Genomic DNA, 12,591 nt, shown 5'->3' with positions numbered 1-12,591 from the left:
CTCAGGGAAAATAAAAGAAACAACAGCGTTGGCGGTCGCATTGGATCTCTGTCTTACCTGGACGACGAGGACGTATTTGACACGCCGGTGGCTTCCCCTCGTCCCCGGACCCTCCCCGCCAGGAGCTACACCATTGACACTCCCTACTATTCTTCCGAGTCCCCCGAGCCTCCTCTGAGAGAGGACCAACCCCCAGCTGCTGGCAGGGCCGCTCCCCCTCCCGCCGCAGTCGAGGCTCTGGACAGTCCTGCCGGCAGCGCCGCCACTACCGCCACCGCCCCCATCGCCCCCAGCAGCCCCGGCCTCCCCCGCAGGTCCCGGCCTCCGGCGGCACCGGCGAGTTCTCATCGCCCAGTCTCAGAGCGCAGCGGCCCGGTCGAGGCGGCGGCGGCGGTGGCCGCCGTCTCGTCTTCAAGCGCCCTGAAAAGGTCGCCCGAGCCGAGGCTCCCGCTGTCGGGCCCACAGACGGAGGCGGTGGCCCCCTCCTCTGCTCCCCTGTACCAGCAACCAGCACAGCCCAGCTCAATGGACGCCAAGCCTCCCGGGGTGTCTCGGGTTCCCGCCTCCCTCCCCAGGAGCTACCAGAGAGCAGATAGCGCTCGTCTGACCTCGGTTGTCGCGCCGCGGCCCTTCGGGACCCAGTCGTCACGCCTCAGCTCTATTCCCCGGGCCTTTACAGTGAGTACTCGATCATTCTGTGTGACAAATCTTTTTTCTTGTTGGTTCAGGTACAATGTCATTTTCACTCTCAATTAAAGAGTACAGCACATTCCCAGGTTGCCCCCCATGTATTCTTTTATAATCCGTATTTTATGCGTCTGTGTTGTTCAAGATCCTTTTGCATTATGTTATTCTCAGGGAGGTAAAGTGTGGATTCCCCCCGTTACAGGTGGATGACCCGCAAAAGCGCGTCAACGGCGACGCGGCTTCCAAGAAGACATCGGTGCCGAGCCGCTATCACCAGTACATGACCTCGGAGGATCAGTCTCAGTCCAGCTCGGCCCACAGCACCGAGGGAGAGGAAGAGGAGGTGGAGGACGAGGACAAGACGGAGAGCGTCCCCTCCACTCAGAGCGTCTCCCCCGTGCCGGCCGAAGCCCCGGACGGTCCTTCTCCAGCCAAAGAGAGCAGCCAGGTACTCTGTTGTGATTGTGCGGCGACATTTTATTTAAGTTAATGTGTTTTTAGCAGCTTTGTGCGAATAAATGATTAACACACCTGACTTCTCCTCCACTCACCTGTGCTGCTGTGTTTGGCTTTCTAGGAGGACTTCCGCGAGAAGCGGATCAGCCTGAACCAGAAGCCCAACAGCAGCAGAGACTTTGGCTTCCAGGCGGCCTGGGACTCGACGGGAGCTCGCGTCTCGTCCATCCAGCCAGGTAACCGCAGAGATGCACCGGAAAACAAGCGGGTTTTTGTCAGCGTTGATCCCCTTCCTGTATAATGTGCGGCGTGGAGCCTCGCGGCATTCTCAGAGGTTTAAAGAGCAGGTGGTGATATACTGTATGATAGAGCCAGACACTGCTGGATGCTCGTCAGCAGGTTTTCAAGGCCATCGCAGCGGCCTTGCCAGACCTGCAGTATGTGGGGCAGCATCCATCTGGGTCAGATCTGCTGCGTCTGAGCCTCTTTCTACTCAGCTTTTCCCACCTTCGCTCGTTTTGTCATTGGATTCAGTGTCGTTCCTCTAATACGTGTAACAGCCTGCATCAATAGTCTGGCTTTGCCGTACCAGTTATGACCTGCATGTACTTGTCGCTATGCATCGTTTAATTTCATCGTCTGTTCTGTATTTTTAGGGGCAACGCACATGAATCACCATTTGTGTAAATGTTAGCCAGCCAGATATTTATATTTATAGATCTTCTAGTTCTTTGCTTTTTTATGCTTTTATTTTATGCTTTAAAATATACTTATTCAGAAGGTTGAAAACACCAAACATAACAAAAAATAAAGCATGCATAGGGAGTATAAGGTACAATGACCTTATCTGAGGTTCTGCAGATGCAGCCGTGCAGTAATTCAGCAAAACTGTTATTAACCATCTCATGATCTTAACAGGACATTAACAGGGTTTAGACAGAAATTTAAACATATTATTTGTCTTGCTTCACTGGGCGGTGAAAGACAATTTAAAGTACATTTTGAGAACTAGCTCGGGCTTTGAGTATCTTCCAGCAGCGTTTCTTAATATTGACGTACATTTGCCTTTTTAACATTGAACATTTTTTATTTAAAATGATCAAGTAAAACTTGCTGATTTCCTTTGAGTTCCATTTCAGTGAAATGACTAAAACAGCCTAACGATCGCTCCTCTGAGTGACCATGTCCCTTCGTCGGTATAACGTGTGCTCCGTCCCGTGAACGCTCCTTTGTCTCGTGCAGGAAGCCCGGCAGAAATGTGCCAGCTTCAGGTCGGGGACGAGGTGCTGACGGTGAACGGGCACCAGGTGGCACAAATGAGCTACATGGACTGGAAGTCCTGCATGGAGGAGGCCCTGCAGGAGGGCAGTCTGATTATGGATATACGCCATTACGGCAGGAACAGTGAGTCGTGTGTGTGCATGTGTACGTGCGCTGGGCGCGCGTGTGTGTGTGTGTGTGTGTGTGCGCGCGCGTGTGTGTGTGGAGATTGAATTTAACCACATTACGGGTTGCATTCCTGGACTGACACCGCTGCTTACGCCGCTTGCGTTGCTAAACCGTTTTGACACTTTAAATTGATCCGTAAACTATTGTGAAACCATCCATGAATGATATGCTGACAGCTGAGCAGAGAATAACCTGCATTGTTTGATTGTTTCATCACCTGACCAGGGAGGGTTGTTGCATTACGTTGGCCTTAGTGTGCCTTTTTTCTCCGGTTTTCCCTTTTTATCACTTCTGGTTGCTTCTTCTTCTTCTGCCTTTTCCGTCTCATCTGCTCTTCGTCCTCTCTGTAACCATGCAGTGTTTTCCTTGTGTGGCCCTGACCCATCTCAGGGGCCCCTGAGTGTGAGGGTGGAACAAGCTTACTTGTTCCAACTACGTCAGTGTCCTTGTCCCAAAGAATAATGATAAACGCCCCGAGTAGCTCACTCAAACTGAAAGCCAGAATTTGGTGAAGAGTGCCTGTTTGTGAAAGCTTTGATAGGCTGCATGGCTGGGGAAGGTTTCTCTGTCACACCCTGCTGCTCTCTGTAATAACACCTTAACAGCACCCTTGTTACCTGCTTCATAACGTCCTTCGTGTAAATAAACAGTTCTGTGTCAAATGTTGGGTTTCACAAACGGCAATAACTGCTAGTGGGCACAAATGTAAAGGCACAGAAGACGTGGAGTTTTGTGCACAACACACATGCTATCCCATCCTTTTGTTTTTGCCATTGCACTGGCTGCATGCAGACTGGGACAGAGACCAACCTCCCATGCCATTTAAAAGCCATAAGACCATCAATCTGACCCGTATGGATCATCCGATGCTTCTAGGTTCCCCCGAGCCCAACCCCCCCATCGCCAGCCTGGATTTCACCTCACGCGCCTCCGTGGAGAAGCTGCCTCCCACAGAGGCCCCCGCCCAGCCAGCCCCCGTAAGTGACCCGACTCCCACAGGTTTTCATCAAGTTGCATTTCTGTATTGTGGCCGGTTTAATGAGCGGTGCCCCCCCACCATACCCCTTTCACCCTCTCCCCCCCCCCCCTGCAGGACGTAGCTTCAAACGGCGTAAATGGAGGTTTGCGTGAGCAGGCGGTGACCATGAGGAGCAAAGGTGAAGAGCACGACACACAATCAGAAGGTTATGGAATTGATCCTGGCCGCTACCTCTGTGCTGAATACACAAATGCACCAGTGTTGACTTTACTTGTCTTTGTAACAAGTGGACTTGCACTGTGACATTATCCAAAACCAATAATCGTAATTCATGTATTGAATCCTCTGCTGTGCCCTTAATGTGCCCTGTTTCCCATCTCTCATGTAGACTCAGAACCCTTATCTTTGAAAAACTTAAAACGGAGGTCAGAGTTTTTTGAAAAAGGTAAAGAAAACAAATGCGGTGCGGTTTCTTATGATGACACAATTAATAACGATAACCGTGACTTCTCTGTGATTGGGTGGCCCGGTTTTCTGCGCTCTCGTCTCTCAGCTTGCCACGGTTTGTTGCATGTTTCAGGCCCTCATGCCTCATTGATAAGTAACCCATTATTGATTGATTCTGGTTTTGTTCTGTGGCCCCTCCCCTCCTTCAGGTGTCTCGGGGTCCCATGTCAGTGCGCTGGTCTACCTCTGTGGTGAACAGGGTGTGCAGTGACCTCCTCACCTTTGCTTGGTTACAACCTGGGACTCTGACCTGCTTTTCAAGCCCACGGAGTCTGGTGCTATTTTGGTGTCAAATTGTTGTCTGATCAAAAGGCAAAGGTTATTAAAATTGTGGAAGACCACAAAGAAAAGGAATATATAAAAGAGTACAAAAGCAGTACCATCAGCTCCAGGGGCGGGTCGGCGTGTCAGCGTACCCAGCGTGCACAAACATTTGCCGTCGTGCCGTGTTTGTGGTGTTTGTTTGAACGCTGCAGGTTTAACACATGGTTCCACTTTCCCGTGGCTGCTTTGGCCTGCATGCATTTTGCTGTACGTCAGCCCGGCGGACACGTACGTGTCTGCATCCCTCAGTACGCATGCTGCTCACAAGTGTGTGTGTCTTTCCTTCCACTTTGTTTGATCTTGTTTGAAGTTTATTGATTTTCCTATTCAGAAACCTTTTGGGGCCTGACATCCAATTGAAATGTCAAGCTGATGATGAATTGAGGGAATCAATAAGTCCTAAAAATGTAACCGTCGTTGCTCGAGGCGCTTGATGAAAAAACAAGTACTGTTTGTCCCTTTCAACGACAGCTTGGAATTTGACTTCAAAATGCAGTTGAAAAAGTGAATAAGCCTGTCAGCTTTGTGTTGCTACAGTCTATTGCCTGAAGGTTACTTCTCCCCTGTGTGCATGCTACCGCAAAGTACTGACTGGATGCCTTTTCTTTTCTTTCCAAGGAGGATCCGAGTCTGCAATGCCAGATGTGAGTAGTCATACCAGTGCATGTAACAGGAAACAACAGTTATTTCAATGTATGGAACCGTTCTGAGAATCTGACATTTTCAAGTGGCCAGATGTCTTAAGTGTGATCTTAGGCAGCTCTCATTTGTTGAGTCTATTGAAGAAAACTGGCTGAATGACCCAACAACACAAAGTCAGGGAGTAAGTTATCCGAGCTGACGGCCGACGTGATTGTTCTCTGTCTGCAGATTCCCGTCCCTGCGATCACGTCAACCTCCGGCCGCTGGACTTTCGACCCAGAAGAGGAGCGCAAAAGACAAGAGAAATGGCAGAAGGAGCAGGAGCGCCTTCTACAGGTACATAAAGGCACAGTGGAGTAAAAGCAACGTTGTGCATTTACACTAATGCATACTACGTCATAGCAATGGCCTTTGAACTTTGACCTTCTTGCTGGATAGACATGTGCAAATATGCACTCATTTGCCAGTTTATCAGGTACAAGCTCATAAAGCTTAGATTTAGTTGAGAGTCCACCAGAGAGCTGTATGGTACTCAGCCCAACGCAATGAAGTAAACACTCAAGGAAGTAGATAAGAAAAGAAATGCAATTAGCAGTGTGTATTTTCATTTTTTGTGGACAAATTCCCTTGGGTTATTTTTCACATTTTGAAACGAGGCCCAAATTCTAATTTGAACTGAACACATCCAATATTCTGACATTGGGTCAGCACCTCTCAGTGAAACACATTACAATTCACCAGCACTGAAACCTTCAGCCGCCAGAATGACAATGAAGTTGAATCAGTAAATCTGCTTCTACAGAGATGAGCTTCAGGGCGCAGGACTTCCTGCAGGACGGGCGTATTAGACTAAATCAGTCTCAGCTGGGTGTGTCTAGCAAAGCGTTTAGTCCGTTAATACAAATACCAGCCTCACAATCCATTCGATCTAAAACATTGTAATCTTACAACGGGACGAGGTTCAGAGCGCGGAAGTCCTCACAATCAAAGCAGACGGCCCCCAATGGGCTCAAGACAGCTGACAGCGGGGCATCTCCTTTGAGTAAAGGCAGTGGAATCCTGTGGAAAGGCTTCTTTGAAAGGTCTATTTGTGGATGGAGATCAAAGATGTCCAAGCAGAGCCGCGTTGTTCCCTGTAGGAAACATGTGAGCGAGTGCATGCATACAATTTCTCTCCCTCCTTTCTTCATCCCAGGAGAAATATAAGCGCGACCAGGAGAAGTTACAGGAGGAGTGGCTGAAGGATCAGGAGGAGGTTGCCAGGAGTCTGGACCAACAACAGGTGACCGAAGGATTTCACTTGAGCTTAATACTTGAAGTGTGCCGACTTGTCGATGCTTCTACGGTATTTTCTTCTGTGTTTGTTGATGACAGCGACATTGATTGTTCAGCAGGTTTTTTCTGTTCTTTCCTCATAAATGAGAAAGCGAAAGCAAAGACGGCGTCTTGTCATGTGGATATTCACACGACACACGCGTCATGTGAGCTTATGTTAAGTCTCTGCGGCTCCTAGTTTTGCAACAAAAACTCCCCATTGATTCCCCGATTTCTAAACCCCCGAGTTCCTCCTGGAGGTCGACAGAGGTCAGACGGACGCCACCGTGAGCTTCCTCTTCTCCTGACCTCCCTTCTCTCCCGCAGCCAGAGAGCTTGGAGGTGAGCGGGCGTGGCGTCGGCCCAACGTCCCCCCTCTCTCCCGTCGGCCAGCCCACCACTCCTACGTGGGAGGAGCAGGAGAGAAAGCGGAAGGAGGAGCAGGAGAGAAAGCGGAAGGAGGAGCAGGAGAGAAAGCGGAAGGAGGAGCAGGAGCGCCAAAGGCAGGCGGAGGAGAGGAGGAAGAGGGATGAGGAGGAGCTCCAGCTGCGGCGGCTGCAGGAGGAGAGGGAGAGGAAGGACAGGGAGGAGGAGGAGAGGAAGAGGAGGGAGGCGGAGGAGGAGGAGCTGAGGTGGCAGAAGAGGAGGGAGGAGGAGAGGAGACGGCATGAAGCTTTGGAGCAGCAGCGCAGGGAGCGTGAGAGAGCCGTGGTGGAGCAGCAGCAGCAGCAGCAGTGGTCAGTACAGCCAGTGCTCCTCCTCCTCTTCCTCGCACACATCTTCATCATTTCTCCAACACTGTAACACAACACGCTTCATGGTCTAACACGGTTCAACTAACACGCCTGCACATGCTTCGTGCTGTACTCCTCGCCCCACCTCTCCCAAAGTCGGTGTCCCTCACAGACCGTCAGTGTGAATCACAGACAGTCAGTGTCCCTCACAGACAGTCGGTGTCTCTCACAGACAGACAGTGTCCCTCACAGACAGACAGTGTGCCTCACAGACAGTCGGTGTGCCTCACAGACAGTCGGTGTCCCTCACAGACAGACAGTGTCCCTCACAGACAGACAGTGTCCCTCACAGACCGTCAGTGTGCCTCACAGACAGTCGGTGTCCCTCACAGACAGACAGTGTCCCTCACAGACAGTCGGTGTGCCTCACAGACAGTCGGTGTCCCTCACAGACAGACAGTGTCCCTCACAGACAGACAGTGTCCCTCACAGACCGTCAGTGTGCCTCACAGACAGTCGGTGTCCCTCACAGACAGACAGTGTCCCTCACAGACAGACAGTGTCCCTCACAGACAGACAGTGTCCCTCACAGACAGTCAGTGTCCCTCACAGACAGTCAGTGTCCCTCACAGACCGTCAGTGTCCCTCACAGACAGTCGGTGTCTCTCACAGACAGACAGTGTCCCTCACAGACAGACAGTGTCCCTCACAGACAGTCGGTGTCCCTCACAGACAGTCGGTGTCCCTCACAGACAGTCGGTGTCTCTCACAGACAGACGGTGTCTCTCACAGACAGTCGGTGTCCCTCACAGACAGTCGGTGTCCCTCACAGACCGTCGGTGTCCCTCACAGACAGACGGTGTCTCTCACAGACAGTCGGTGTCCCTCACAGACAGTCGGTGTCCCTCACAGACAGTGGGTGTCCCTCACAGACAGTCGGTGTCCCTCACAGACAGTCCGTGTCCCTCACAGACAGTCGGTGTCCCTCACAGACAGACAGTGTCCCTCACAGACCGTCAGTGACTATAACCGATATTACAGGACAGCATGTTCGGATGCTGAGTTGAACAGGTTTAATAGATAACACTTTATTTCAATTCCCCAAGAAGGTTTCAAGAAGACTAACAAAGAATAAATAGTCCTTCACCAAGAATGAAGGGAGCTGCATGAACAAATAATAATTCACGGTGTAGTATAGAGCAGTGTTAATTATATATGTGTTTTCACGGGAGGAGTTTGAACAGGTGTATCTTTAACGTCACCTTTATCTGAGTGCTTTATATATGCCAGTGAGGCAACTCACTCTGTTCTTTGCTCCAAAGCTGCCAAACGGTGTCTCACAAGCATATTAAACCTGCCAAACACCGACACCAGTTCATGACTAACAAGAACAATGTGTCATTTACCTGAGAACATATTCAGCATGTACATCATTTGACATCACGTATAATTCTTTTTCTCTTCTGTTTCTCAGTAAGGACCAAAGCTGACACATTATAATGCATGTGTGGCTCGGTGCATGGTTTCCTATTCAGACTAGATCATTGTCTTTATGAAAGTGGGAGGCCTGCGGCCAGTGGCTTATGTCTTCAGCTCAGCCGGGAGCCTCCTCCTCTTTTGCCCGCTGCACCTGACATTTTCTTTTATTTGACAGGACAAAATCTAAATCCTCCCCCCAGCTTGATGCAGAGGAAAACCCTCAGAAAAAAGGTCAGTTTTCTTTTAAATGAAGGTATTCTCCATCATTCTAGTTTAATCTGAATGACAACAAGTGATGGATTGTGAATGCAACCGCCACGTGAGACCAGGAGCGTTCAACATCTGCGCTGCTTCTCTTCATACTGGGTGTTTCACAAACAACGCTACGCATTCACTGTGCCGTTGCACGCTGGCGTGGCCTGCTGTAGGCGCGTCTGTGAGGCCGGGGGGCATGGTTCACCAGCTGCTGGAGGAGCAGGCGAGGAGCGCCGGCCACAAAGAGGCCCGGAGTCAGCGGGCGGCGTCCGAGCTGGAGGTGGAGAGGAGGAACATCCTCAACGCCATGAGATACAGAGAGCCGGAGAGAGGTGGGCTCGGCCCCTCCACCCATGATCAGCATGAACCCAAAACATACAGCTCTTTGATTAACAGCTGACCAATCAAACGGTGCATCAATCAGTCCACCACGGGGAAGAAGCTGCACGCGGCAGAAGAACAATGAACTACTGAATTGCAGAACGATCTCTCTTAAATGACAATGATCTAATCCAACCAGATTCATCACAGCCTCATTCGTCCCTTCCTCGTGATCCATGTTTGACCTCCCGAAAGCCACCTAAAGCAACCCAATGTCCTCCCCTCTAATGTCCTCCCCTCTAATGTCCTCCCCTCTAATGTCCTCCTCTGTAATGTCCTCCTCTCTGCGTGCAGTGGCGGGCAGCGGGCTGGGAGAGAGGAAGGGTCAGCTGTCGGCCTCGCAGGCGGAGCTGGAGCGCCAGCAGATCCTGAACGAGATGAAGAAGAAGACCCCGCTGCTGAGGGACAAAAGCTGGATCCGCCAGTGCGCCCCCACCACCAACGAGTCCAACGTGCCGCCCATGCGCAGGTAACCTCTCTGAGAGCATCTCCTCTGCGTTATGTGATGATGGTGGCTGGCTTTTAACCCGTACTAATATCCTATAAGTTAACATTTAGAAGTCTGGCTGCTCTGACTTTATTGAGGCAAATTGGATCGGAGCAAATATTCTAAAACACACAGACTCAGTTAGGAGCCAGACTTTTTAAATGGGCTAACGTGGGCGCGGCGCCGCTGTGGCTTTTGCAGAGGTGAGTCCCTCGACAACTTGGACGCCTCCTACAACTCGTGGCGCTCGTCCTGGACGCCCAGAAGCAACTCTCACGGCCAAAGCCACGCTCGGCCTAACTCGGCGCTCTCCGGCAGCACTTCCCTTTACGGCTGGGGGGCGTCGGGGGCCCAGCGGCCCGGCTCCTCCACCCTGACGTCCGCCTCCTCCATGGGCTCCCTGCGCGCCGGGGCGGGAACCCCCACTGCCCCATGGTCCCGGCAGTCAGCGTCCCCCTCCCCAGAGCCGGAGGCAGGCCCCCACCAGCAACACAACAGGTACTGGGATCACAGCGCTGCTTCCGCTTAACACTCCCAGCGACTAACCTCTGACTGGTGTACTGGTTGGGTGTCCGGGTGGGGTTGATGGACCAAGGTGGGGGCGGCGGGCAACCGGACGTCTGATTTCACTCTTCTGGGCTCATTGATGGTCACCCTATTTTTCCACAGCTGACAAGTTAAACTAGACTCTTCTGTTCGGCCCATTTTATTACCTGTATTTTTTATCTATTTCACAGATGCGCTGTTTGATTCCACATGTGCAATGCTGATGTGTTTCTGTGCATCTTTGTCCACGTGTTGAAGCAACACCCCCAAATATTATGCCAAGTTGTGCCAAATGTAATCATTGTTTACTTAGATGACTAAACAATTACATTCATTGAACAGTTTAACAGCTGTATACCAGTGTGAGCCTGTGGCGTGTGTGTCTGTGTGCGTGCTCGGCTCTTACAACCCCAGCTGTGCGTTCTGTGATCCAGGTCAGTGAGTGGCAGGAAAATCTGTACGTTCTGTGACACCCCGCTGGGAAAGGGAGCGGCCATGATCATCGAGTCCCTCGGGCTCTGTTATCATTTGGGCTGCTTTAAGGTGAGCGCTGGGCGTCGGCCCCTTACTCCCCCGCCGGGGGGCACGCCGCCTACACCCCTCGTGCCTGACTCCTCCAAACTCCTCTTATCTTTCACGTCTGACCTGGTGGACGTCCAGGTCCTGATCTCTTTCACAGCTTGAGCCAAGTAGTGTTTTTCTGACTAATCAACCCCTCACTCGCTTTGTCCGTTATCGTTCTCTCTTTTTTAGCGATGCTTAATTGTCGATCCTTCCCTGGAACTCGGGTCTTCACTCGAGCTTGGCCTCCTGCATCTGAGCAGCGATCAGTCCTGCCAATCTTTGGCTGTCATTGGTCCTTTTTCCTCCATCAGTCTCTCCGTTTCATACAATCGAGGGTCCTGAGCTGCGGGACGCGGACGCCATCCTCTCCAGCGTTGAGTAGCTGTCTAACTCTTCCCTTTCATAAACTCCCCCCAGTGCATCGACTGCAAGTGTGACCTCGGAGGGTCGGCAGCCGGCGCCGAGGTCAGAATACGAAACAAGCAGCTCTACTGTAACACCTGCTACATGCAATTCAAAGGTGAGCGAGCGGCCGGCGTGACGGGCATGGCGCCGTGGGGGTGGGGGAGGGTTCTGCTCGCTAACACTGCGCTTTGTTTCTCCCCCCCCCCCAGCTGGCCAGCCAACCACTATGTGACGTGACTGTACTCCAGCAGATAGACGAGGAGACTACCTGTGACAACAACCCCTGAGCGCTCCGCGTGCACCGAAGCCACGGCGGGTCGCCGGGCTCACCGCGTTCACACACACTTTCCATTTATGGCTGCAGGAATCTAGCTGATGAAAATGATATTGCGTTTTATTTTTTATTTTCCGTGTGCGATTGAGAGGGTTAGCTTGCAAAGACGTTATCTGCTTTAACATGTTTATATCTGAATAAGTATTAACGTTGTACAAAATGTAAGGGTTCTGCATGCATCCGCAGGTTTTTAACTCTTTTAGCCACAAAAATTAGTCAAATGGTGAAATTGTTGATACGATTATCGAAGCAGATCTTTGTAATGACGTCCGAGGTGACCAATTTTAAAGATCTGAAGAGATATTTTGCTCCTGCTTCTTCTTTTCCGTCGAGTCTTGTGGTAATAACAATGTATTCTCATCGCGTCTATGTGCCTTTTCATTGGTGGGATTAGCAATTAAGATTATTAGGAGCCTTTCAGCATATCTAAAGGTGTCTGCTTGGATAGCACTTGTCTGGTGTTTTCACTGATGGATGGAGGAATTGTACACACAGGGTTCCGTGTGAACAATATATCGCACTAAATGGCATTGAGGCAAACAGTAACATTTGTAAATAAAATGACTAAACTCTCATCTCGTGTGATTTTTGTTGACCCCCCCGGAAGTGAAATTGCATAATTGCTTGTAACTATATCTCAGTGAACGATGCATTTGCATGCAAGCTTTTCCGTACCTCTGATTGGAAACCATTAAACTCGTCTCTCCGCCCGTCCCTCTCACTCTCCGGCTCACCTCGGTGCCACAGTCAATAAATGGCATTTCAATGAGTCGTATTGTTGCTTCAGAGGACCTGCCTGCTCTGTGCTCTCTGACGCCAGTTTGTCATGCATATTTCATTCGGTGCACATGCATTATATTCAATTACACTTTGATGTGCTATTTTTTGGGCTGTGTCGTGATATATCTGCATAAGCGCATAGAATATTCATACCAGCAGGGACGCTCTTGATTGTTCAGTTCACTGCTTCCCTAAATGCATTTCAGCAGGAAGGTACAAAACTGTCCTCCTTTCCCAACGGATAAGCTCACTTGAAGCGATATGCTGT

At 50.7% G+C, this 12,591-nt stretch overlaps 1 protein-coding gene across 44 annotated transcripts in view; it reads left to right on the top strand.

The window, feature by feature from the left end:
* LOC120833537 (LIM domain only protein 7) overlaps positions 1-12,118 on the top strand; it is a 38,287-nt gene extending 26,169 nt beyond the window's left edge. For 10 of the 44 annotated variants that reach the window (XM_078090783.1, XM_078090753.1, XM_078090751.1 and 7 more), the window contains 19 exons: positions 6-678; positions 890-1,135; positions 1,265-1,379; positions 2,386-2,547; positions 3,385-3,569; positions 3,686-3,749; positions 3,960-4,016; positions 4,228-4,278; positions 5,021-5,046; positions 5,273-5,380; positions 6,240-6,326; positions 6,686-7,095; positions 8,747-8,802; positions 9,000-9,158; positions 9,502-9,676; positions 9,896-10,192; positions 10,675-10,783; positions 11,222-11,324; positions 11,419-12,118. In XM_078090783.1, coding sequence (XP_077946909.1) covers positions 6-678; positions 890-1,135; positions 1,265-1,379; positions 2,386-2,547; positions 3,385-3,569; positions 3,686-3,749; positions 3,960-4,016; positions 4,228-4,278; positions 5,021-5,046; positions 5,273-5,380; positions 6,240-6,326; positions 6,686-7,095; positions 8,747-8,802; positions 9,000-9,158; positions 9,502-9,676; positions 9,896-10,192; positions 10,675-10,783; positions 11,222-11,324; positions 11,419-11,441 — 3,106 coding nt within the window. In that variant the 3' untranslated portion in view covers positions 11,442-12,118. The remainder of the gene's footprint in view (positions 1-5; positions 679-889; positions 1,136-1,264; positions 1,380-2,385; positions 2,548-3,384; positions 3,570-3,685; positions 3,750-3,959; positions 4,017-4,227; positions 4,279-5,020; positions 5,047-5,272; positions 5,381-6,239; positions 6,327-6,685; positions 7,096-8,746; positions 8,803-8,999; positions 9,159-9,501; positions 9,677-9,895; positions 10,193-10,674; positions 10,784-11,221; positions 11,325-11,418) is intronic. The other 34 variants (XM_078090758.1, XM_078090744.1, XM_078090762.1 and 31 more) reach the window with 30 other exon arrangements.
* Positions 12,119-12,591: the final 473 nt, after the last annotated feature.

The sequence above is a fragment of the Gasterosteus aculeatus genome, chromosome 16 (genome assembly GCF_964276395.1).
Source record: "Gasterosteus aculeatus chromosome 16, fGasAcu3.hap1.1, whole genome shotgun sequence".
Classification (NCBI taxonomy): Eukaryota; Metazoa; Chordata; class Actinopteri; order Perciformes; family Gasterosteidae; genus Gasterosteus; species Gasterosteus aculeatus.
The sequence above is the reverse complement of the archived record's forward strand: the minus strand, read 5'-3'. Positions and strand labels throughout refer to the sequence as shown.